Raw genomic sequence first — 10,639 nt, 5'->3', positions numbered from 1 at the left:
ACAGTGAGATGGATATAAATAAGTTATTGGACATTTCATATAAATTTTTTAATATCTCGACTTTTAAAATTCAATTCATCTTGGGTGAACCCAAAGTCTCACGTGCCCAAACCACCAAACAAAAGACACTGAAAATCTTCAGCCCAGCCCACTAACCCTTAAACTCGTAAAACCCCAAACAAAAGAAAAAACACTGATCTCTTTTCCATACATCTTCAGCATCGACGCCATTAACAATTCATCATCAGAGCCCAAATTTTTTTTATCTCTCCTTCCAATCAATATCATGATTGGTTTCGAAAATGAAACATACAAAATAATTAATGAAAGATGTGATATAATCACAATTGATATCTTATAATCATATCTATATTGATATAGGGCCTGTTCACTTCAGCTTAATTTTAGTTCAGTTCAATTTAGCTCCAATTTGTTCAGTTTAGTTCAGCTCCAATCAGTTCAGTTCAGTTCAGCTACTAATTTCCTTCTCTCATAAAATATTCATTTCAGCTCTAATCACTTCAGTTCAGTTCAGTTCAGCTCCAATAAGTTCAGTTTAGCTCCAATCAGTTTAGTTTAATTTAGTTCAGCTCAAACGTGAACAGGCCCTATGTCACTTTTATATTGATATAATCACAATTGATATCTTATTATCATATCTATATTGATATAGTCACTTTTATATTGATATAATCACAATTGATATCTTATAATCATATTCATATTGATATAATCACAATTGATATCTTATAATCATAATTATATTGATATAATCACAATTGATATCTTAGAATCATATTCATATTGATATAATCACAATTGATATCTTATAATCATATTCATATTTGGTCCAGTAATTGTTTTCTTATATTGCACGCATAAGCACACATTCTGCAATTTCTAATGTTTTTCGACTGAAATCAATACACTAAAACTACGAAAATTCAGGAGAGAAAACCAAAACTAAAAATTAAAAAAAAAAAAAAAATAGTAGAATTAAGCTAATAAAAACTAAACCCTAAAAATCAAATCAAATACTAAAATACTTCTTGAAAATGAAATTTAAACACTAAAATTGAAAATCTATAGTTAAATTAAACTAAATCAGACGATTTACACAAAAAATTGAACTAATTAATCGAAAACCTAATTAAATACCTTTGCAAGGCTGCCCGATTGATTATCGTTATCCTCTTCGTTTACTCCAATTTGATGATGAAATTCCATGTCTCGCCTTCACCATTGTTGATTTTAATGAACTTCCTTCTCTCACCTTCACCATTGTTGAAGTCTAATACATAGAACATAAAAGGAGGAGAGAGGAAAAAAAAAAAAGAAAGAAGAGAGAGAAAATAATCTGTCGGAGAGAGGAAATTAGAAGGAAGCTTCCAAAAAAAAATCTGTGATAAGTCACGTGATTTTACTCGGTCCACGGTAATATTAATGTGGACCGAGTTTTAGTTTCTAATTTTCTTCTCTCCTAAACAATTCATTGCAGCTCAATTCAGTTCAATTCAACCCAATTTAGTTTAGTAAATCAAAACAGACCTTAAAAGAAAAAATAATGCGTTTAAATTAAAACATCTACTACAATTAAAAACAGAAAAAGTATATTTAATGCTTATAGCAACCCGTCAACCTCAAGTAGCGAATTCGATTTAAGAAAGACAAGCTCTCACTCACTTCTTTGTACTTTTGCCACCATAACAAATTAAATAATATTCCAACCCAAACAGTAAACACCCCCTTCCCTTTAAATAACAATCACTTCTTCTCCTTTTGCCAGCCCAGTCCAGCACACCATACAAAAACACCTTCCCTAAACAAAACAAATCCAAAAAACTAATCAAACACATAAAACAAACCCAAAAATCAAAAATCAAAAACTCCCAAAAATAACACATTCATCCAATTCATTCATACTCTGCTTTTCTGGGAAATTCTACATACAATGTTGCCATACTCTACAATCGGAGAAGCCGAAGCTGCTTTAAATCGAACACTAACATTCCCAGAAACTCTTTGGTTCAATTACTCTGCTAATAAATCGGATTATTTTTTGTACTGTCACAACATTCTCTTTCTTTTTGTGATTTTCTCTCTCATCCCAATCCCTCTTGTTGTTGCCGAGCTTCTTCGCGCTGCCAATGTCGAGCGTTACAAAATCCAGCCTAAAGTCAGATTATCGTTTTCTGAGATCATTGCTTGTTATAAGACTGTTATGAAGATGTTCTTCTTTGTTGTGGGTCCTCTTCAACTCGTTTCCTACCCTTCTGTTCAGGTGATTTTTGTGATTTTCTTTCTGGGTTTTGTTTAATCTGAAGTGGGTTTTTGTGTTTTTGATGATTTCGTGGAAAAGTTCTTGTAATTTTGCCCTTTTTTGGTGGGTGCATGTTGATGATTCTTATCATGCTTTATTTAAACTGTTTTATTGAATTTTTGATGATTATGTTTGTGTTATTGATTAAGTATTTGAGTTAATTAGGATGTTTTTTAAGTAATTTTTGTTTTAGATTTGATGAGTTTTTGTGTTTGATAATGTGAATTTGATATGTATGTTCATTAGATTTGGGGATTGATGTTGTTGACAAGGTTGATGTTTACTGCATTTGGTGGAGAATTGGAGAATAATGATCATATTTTTGTGCAATTAGAGGAGGAATAATTATAATTGGACAAAACATTTTTTTGAAAAAAAATGCTAAAATTAGCATATGATATAGTGAATATTTTTGTATTGAGTGGTTTCAAATTGATAATGATTAGTGGAACTGAAATGATTGATTATGAAATGTGACAGTTTATTGGGATAAGAACGGGACTGCCATTGCCATCAGGATGGGAGATGTTGATCCAATTAGCTGTATATTTCATAGTTGAGGACTACACAAACTATTGGGTGCATAGATTTTTACATTGCAAATGGGGGTACGAGAAGATTCACAAGGTGCACCATGAGTACACTGCGCCGATTGGTTTTGCAGCCCCATATGCGCATTGGGCTGAGATTTTGATCCTTGGGATTCCATCGTTTCTCGGCCCTGCAATGGTTCCAGGCCACATGATTACGTTTTGGTCTTGGATTGCATTGAGACAGATTGAGGCGATTGAAACCCACAGTGGGTACGCATGCTTATGGCCCTCCTCTCTTGCTTTTTTCGTTTATGCGATTGTCATTCATATAATCATATTAACATAATGATGAAAAAACAGTTAATTATCACCTTTTACGCCTCTTTTATTTCATGTTCTAAGTAGACTATCAAGAAAGTGATTTGATTTTAATGGATCTTTATTAGCATCATGCTTCTTATCCACTGTGAATACAATCACAAGCCTGATCTTTCTTTGACTCATTGTACACTTTTTGAATTTCACATTGCTTCCTTAACTGTATCTGTTGATGAACTGTGAAATTAGTGCTTTAGCTTTAATCATTGACTTAATAATGAGATGTGGGTATTAGCATTAGATTTTTGTAGCTTACTGTTCTCTTCTGGCCTCAAAGTAGAAGTTGACATTGTAATATAATATATCTGTATTGACATGGTCTGTCAGTATTAAGTATTCTAGCAAAATGTATGGCTTTCATGTCTTCAATTGCATATTCCTATAGTCAATCCTTGATAAGCATATGTTTGAAATGTTAGTTTTTGCATGTTGTGCCATGACAGAATCATCACAAAAGTAATCGTTATCCTTTAGCTGTTAGCATTATTGATTTCCAGCATTTAACAGGCCAAATTTAGTCCAATTTTGTATGGCTAGTTTTATTTCTTTCTTGAGATTTAAAAATAATGCACAGTTTACTCTTGTCCTTGGTTTATGAATTAATTTGGTGATTCTAATTTTTGCCTGCTGCTGAATGGTTGTTTAGTTAGTTTCCTCGTATAATGTAAATGGAAGGCTAAGCGATGTGATTAAGTATGTCATGCATTGCTGCCTATGCAAGCCAAATTGCTACACTGTCACGTGTTTTGTGTGTATGAACTGTTGAGCTCTTAGTAATGTAATTATAGAAAGGTTATGTAGGAAAGGATGAAATTATTCAGACAAACCTACATAGAATTTTCAACACTTTTTCATCTTCAACTGGATCTTAATTCTGATAGATGAAAAAAATTAAACTCAGATACACTTATTGTGTGTTGGGTTCTGAAGTTTTTGGACAGTTAATATCAGGGGTTAGTCATCACGAACAGGAGGGATGGAATTGTGACCTTTGATGAGTTCCTGATCTTAGGGCTAGATTGCAATTAGCTCTATTTTCACCATACCCCTAGAGTCCTGTAGAGTTTAATTTTTTGTGGGAAATGGTATATGTAATTTTCTATTAGGTTCCTGCAGAAAGATTTTGAACCTCCTCCTAATCTGATTGGGCATAATCCTGAACTGGCTTTCTTTGTTTTGACTGTTTGGTGTCAAATAATGATATTTGCAGCGGGGTTTGTGCTGTGGATATGCTTGATTAGCTTTTAATTGTAAAAGTGTGGTACATTTAAATACCTTTTTTCTATTTGCTTTGACTTTATTTTGTGCATTAAGACATATTTTGGATCATTTCACATGTTATTAGCTTTTGGCTGTTCAATTAAATTTTTGTCATGATGGGGGTATTGGAGATTTGGAGAATCCTGACATTTAAGTGCATAATTTCTCCTGTATCCCGCCATACGACAAACATACTGCTTTTTTTTTGCATAGAGAGTATAGACTTAACAATAATAAGATTTTATGTTAATCTCTGTTTAGTGACTACTAATTGTTTCTCAATGTGGATTTCCTCTTCCAAGGCATAAGCTTTTATAAATGAAATGATTTAAGATTTCTAGTGCCAATTAAGTGAGAGATGAGACATAAGATTTGTATAAATGATGCATACTTCCTAATCGAGCTGCTTTAGTGTCTCACCTTTGGAAGGTTTTTATTATTCCTACTTGCCATCATGTAACTCCACCATCGTTTATGGGTTCATTTTGAGCTTTTTGTCGGAAATTCTGGCTAACTCTTCATTGTTGCTTATCTTGATATGAATTCGATTAACTGTTTACTTGCAGATATGATTTTCCTTGGAGCCCCACCAAGTATATTCCTTTTTATGGTGGTGCTGAGTACCATGATTACCATCATTACGTTGGAGGACAAAGCCAAAGCAACTTTGCTTCAGTCTTCACCTACTGTGATTACATCTATGGGACTGATAAGGTGATTACATTCTGTTTCCAGTGATTATTAGCTTTCTTGTCAAATGATCTTAAATATTATACTCACTGCTTATTCCTTTCTATCCGTTGTCTTACAGGGCTTTCGTTACCAGAAGAAGGTCCTTGCAAAGGTACACATTTGACTTAATGTCTTATGTGCTTGATATTTGCTACTTATCTATGTTGATAATGGTATCTAAAATTAGATTAATATTAGGTTGGCCAATAATCAACCTTGATCTGTCTAGAATTGTACTCATAAACAACAGTTAAGGTCTAATTATGTACTTTTATTGCAATTTTATATTTTACTTAGCCGATAGTTTTTCAGTCGCACTACAGATCAGTTTGTAGATGCTGATGCTGCTACCTTCACACTAAAGTGTCTCTGATCTCTAAAATAATCTTGGTGAATTATTTTCCATGCAGTTGAAAGAAGAATCAAACAGCAATGGCCAACAAAATGCGCTTAAATATGATTAGGAATTTCCGCGGCATGCTTAGTTTCTCTTTGTGGGTGGATTCTCAGCTATAGTTTTAAGGTAGATACGCTGAGCTGATTGTTCAACTGTTCCCCTATGTAGTGTAGTCAGCTGTTGCCCCTTCCTTTCCTTTTTTTTTTTTTTTTCTTTTTCTATTTCTTTTTCTTTGGGGGAGGGTTGTTACTTGTTAGAGTATGTAGTTATATTATACTTACTTTTTGGTATGTAGTTATGTTTTAATGTCCCATAATGGGTTGATATTTATGATGTGTTTATGGCCTTCTGTGTCTATCTAGGGAAACCATTTGTGTGTGAATACTACAATTACAAGTTTTTAATGCGTAAAATTCAATAACATTATTCCTCATTATATACCAAGCATTACCATTGAATTTTTTTAAAATTTAAGTGAGTAAAGAGTAATTAAGGTTTTTTGTAAAAAAAAAAATTTGTGAAATCATTTCAAAATTTTGAATTTTTGTGAAATCATTTCAAAATTTTGCTTTCAGATACATGTGGTCGTTAAGCAAATAGAATAGCAGAATAATGCTATGTTTAGTTTCACCTAATTTGAGCACCTTAGTGAGTTTATTCCTTTGTATTTCTTATCAAACCACAAAAAAAAAACAAAAAAAAAAAAAAGTTGATATTATTTTTTACCGTTTTATGTGCAACTTATACTTCCTCCGTTTCTTTTTAGTTGACACGTTTCTTTAGTCACGTTTGCCAATGCACGTATTCAATCATTAATATCTTTAATTATCGATAAACAAAAATTATGAAAAGTTGATATTTTGAAAGTATATAATGTGACGAATCTAACAAATTCCCACATGACTATATTTTTCATTACGTATAAAGCACAAAACACGGTCAAAGGGAGGTGTGTGAATAGTGCTAAAGTCAAAATGTGTCAACTAAATAAAAACGGAGGTAGTATCAATTAATATTTTAAATTTCGTGATTTTTTTTTTTTTTGAATATTACATATTTGGAAAATACTTATTAATACAAATATAATAAGACTTTATATGTTGTACTCCGTATGATTTATTTTTAATAAATTAGCGTGTATATACAAGGCTTAAAGTTAAATCAAATCAGACAGGTACATCTATATTATATTAGGAAAAAAAAAAAAAGTTGAACAAAATATAGCCTATGCTAACAATTAGGTTATTGTGGATCACTACTTCAAAATTCCAATTTTAAAATATTGTGGTTTACTACTTCCAAGATCCAATTTTGAAGGAAAAATGAGAGGACAACTTTGGGAGATCGGTCCAAAATTCAAAAGTACGTGAACTTCTCAAACCTTCACCTCAATGAATATGTTGTTCTATTGCAGCACACTAGTCAAATAGAGAATGCAACTTCACGAATTGAAGATTTTTGGCCAAATACTACCCACACAACATAGGCTCTAAGAAATACGGATTAGAACACTTTGGTCCCTACTCCATAGTCCATTCCTATTTCCTAGTCCTACTAATCTCAATATCTTTCGTTGTCTCTATTGTGGAGTACTTTCTAGAGATGGAATGGGCCGGGAAGACACGTGGGTCGGTTAGATATGGCTTAAAATGGTCCAATTAGGCACGAGCCTGTCATAAGCCCGGCTGTGCTTAGAGATTTCAAAATTTTACATGAACTGGACACAAGCTAGCTTGATGTTGGTCGTGCATGGGCTTCGATTGAAAGATCGACACGATCCCAACGCGACTTGTTCCGTTCAAAGCATGACCCGCTTGAGCATGAGGCACTTGACACAACACATGAGTTGCATGGTATAACTTAAGATGGGGCAAAAAAAATTTCACATCTTTGAAATGAGTAATGTTTAGAAGTTCATTTCCAACAATATTAGAGAGAACTGCCCCTTAAAAGATTGGTGGAGAGAAATTACCATAAAATCAACCATCATAACTTCATAAGAGACATTTTGTGATATCATAAGCAATCTTCAACTATGGGTAATTGTGACAATTTGTCTATTTATAGTGATGAAAAGAGCATTGTTTACATGAAAAAAGGCAAATCTTTCATTTCATTACCACCAAAGTTATGGTCATACCACCAAGTTGTTCTACAATTTTGTATCCTTAATGGGCCTCTCATAGTCCAACCATCAACTTTCAATTTTTTACATGTTAGAGAAAAACTGGGCCTTTCCTAAAAAAACAGAGAAAAAAAAGGGGTAAAATGGTCCTGTCATAGTCCAACCATCAATGCAGGCCCATTAACTTGTCAACCTTGTACTACATCGCAGGCAATTGGTCTTGGCTGGACCCTAGTGCAGCCAAGATAGCTACAACAAGTGAGGCCCAAAATGCGCGGCCCAAATAAAAAATGAACATTTAGTTAAAAAATATGAACATGAAAAAAAAATAAACTTTTAATAACAAAAAATGAACACGTTAAAAAAATAAACATTTAATACTAAAAGGTGAACATGTTATAAGGAAATGATCATTTATTAAAAATGAATCTAATTATCATATAATCATAAAATTGCTAGACCACGACCTTAAAATGAACATTTATTTAGAAAAATGAACACACAAAAAAAAAATATTTAGTAATAAAAATAAACACGTAAAATTATGAACATTCTGTAATAAAAAGTGAACATGTCAAAAAAAAATGAACATTTAGTATGTTAGAAATGAACCTTTATCATACAAACATAAAATTGGGATCATATACATCGGAAATTCTCCAACTTAAAGGCAAATTCATTGTACATATCATATAATTCTTCATCACTTCTTACTTGTTTCTTCACTAATTCAGAGTCTTTGTCTTTTACAAATACAATTAATCTGTACTCACTAAAATATACCAAATAATCAGAATTTTCATAATTATCACAACATATGTTCATAATAATTCATATGCTTCTTCATCACTTCTTACTTGTTTCTTCACTAATTCAGATTCTTTGCCTTCCACGAATACAGTTGATCTGTACTCACTAAAATATAACAAATAACAACAAATAATCAGAATTTTCAATCATAATCATCACAATATATGTTCATAATCATCACATTATATGTTCAAAATATTGTTTAGAATGTTCATAATATATAATCACTAATATAATAGTTAAAAATATAAATTATCACTCTATATGTCATTCGCGTTCATAATCAATAACAGATATGTTCGTAATAAAAAGTAACGAAACATATATGTTCATAATAAATATGTAAATTGTTCGTGTTCGTAGTTTCAACACTAAATGTTCAAATAATTCAACTTTCAACCTAATGAAATGAACATTTCATAAAAATATATACACTTTAAAAAATGAACAATTAGTATTAAGAAATAAAAATGTACAAAAATGAAAATGTAAAAAAAAGTTATGAACATTTAGGATATTAAAAATGAACATGATTTTCATATAGGTTCAGATTCTTGTATATAATTATTAACGAAAAAAATAAAGATATAATAAATTGTTGAAATATGTTCAATTTTTATGTACTAAATGTTCATTTTCAATGTACTAAAAGTTCATTTTCTACTAGATGTTCATTTTTAAATTACTACGTGTTCATTTTTTTTTACAGAAATTATACTCAAGTTCGATCGTAATTATTCTAACTCCAAAAAAGTTGAATATAATCAAATTAATCTTGATTCATCATAGAGAAAATAATTATTGATTTTTTCTTCAAAAACAATAATAATTATTAATTTTCCATAGAGAAAATAGTTATTGATTTGTAACATGATTGAGAATCTATTAACCACCAACAAAAGAGAGAGAAAGAATACCAAGAATTTAATTATTTTCAAAAAAAAAAAAAAAGCAATTCAATTACTATTCACATCAAAATCAGAATACCAAGAATAAAAATTAAATCATAAAATCAAAAACCAATTTATCAAGAGTATATTGAAACTCATCAAATTATAAATTCAAAAACAATTTAAACTCATTAAAAGTCTAACTTAATTAAACTAATTGTAAACAACACAAAAACTAACCTTCATTGATGATCTCATTAAGATTAACAACCAAATCCATAGTGTTGCATATAACAGAGGAGAGAGAAAATGTCAAATGAAAGAGAAGAAAGAGGAGAGAGAGAATTTCGAATGGAAGATGGGAGAGAGGAGAGAGAAAATTGAGATCAAAATTATTATTATGAAAGTGAAGAAAGAGAATCATAAAAGATGAAACTTGAAAAAGAAGATGAATTAAGTTTGTGTTTCATTCAGTGGAGGCTGCGTTTTGCCTTGATGCAGCTATCTTGGATGCATTAGAATGCAGCCAAGAATTTGTGCATCGCAGGCCCAACTCGGGCTGGTCCATCTTATGTCAGTACCTCGCCCATTTAAAGTGCTCTCACAAATCCTTCCTATGTCAACCTTTTCAATGAATAACTAGTGTGTATCCCGGGCGATGCCTCGGGTTGCTAATTTGTGTATTTCTTGCTTTAATTTAACAATTACGTTAGACTATTTGTGTAGTTAGTATGTGTAGTGGTTCAAGCATTGCCTTATATGTCACCTTTTTTTTTACATCATATGTATTTACATTTTATTCTTGTGAATGAATTATATTACTTCTAATTTACTTAATAAATGAAAGGAATATTATAATGTTATGTGAAATTTGAAACATTAATAATAGTTGGTTGAGATGGTAAAAGTATTACCTATATATTGGAGGTTATGGGTTCGAATCTTGTTGAAAGCATATTTTATTTCACTTAAATGAAGTGGCTAGCTTACGTTGCGCATATACGTTGGATGATGACGTGGCATTATGACATAGTTACACATACTTTAAAAAAGAGTGCCACGTGGCACCGTTCCTTTAAAAGAAACGCCTTTTAATATATAGTATAGATTTTTGTTGATGGTTAAGAAGCGAAAATATTTTTCAAACTCTGGTTTACGCCTTTTTTGTTTTCACAAGAAAATCATCCATCTATT

General features: G+C 31.4%; 1 protein-coding gene across 1 annotated transcript; it reads left to right on the top strand.

Annotated features, from left to right (window-relative positions):
- Window positions 1-1,725: 1,725 nt before the first annotated feature.
- LOC145597786 (methylsterol monooxygenase 1-1-like) lies at window positions 1,726-5,990 on the top strand. The gene is made up of 5 exons (XM_081654032.1): window positions 1,726-2,281; window positions 2,801-3,123; window positions 5,058-5,205; window positions 5,303-5,335; window positions 5,634-5,990. Exons 1-5 carry the CDS (start codon window positions 1,952-1,954, stop codon window positions 5,685-5,687), a joined length of 888 nt encoding a protein of 295 aa, XP_081510158.1. The 5' UTR covers window positions 1,726-1,951; the 3' UTR covers window positions 5,688-5,990.
- Window positions 5,991-10,639: the final 4,649 nt, after the last annotated feature.

Source organism: Chenopodium album, chromosome 20, assembly GCF_948465745.1.
Source record: "Chenopodium album chromosome 20, dcCheAlbu1.1, whole genome shotgun sequence".
Taxonomy (NCBI): Eukaryota; Viridiplantae; Streptophyta; class Magnoliopsida; order Caryophyllales; family Amaranthaceae; genus Chenopodium; species Chenopodium album.
This window is presented reverse-complemented; position numbering and strand designations above follow the sequence as displayed.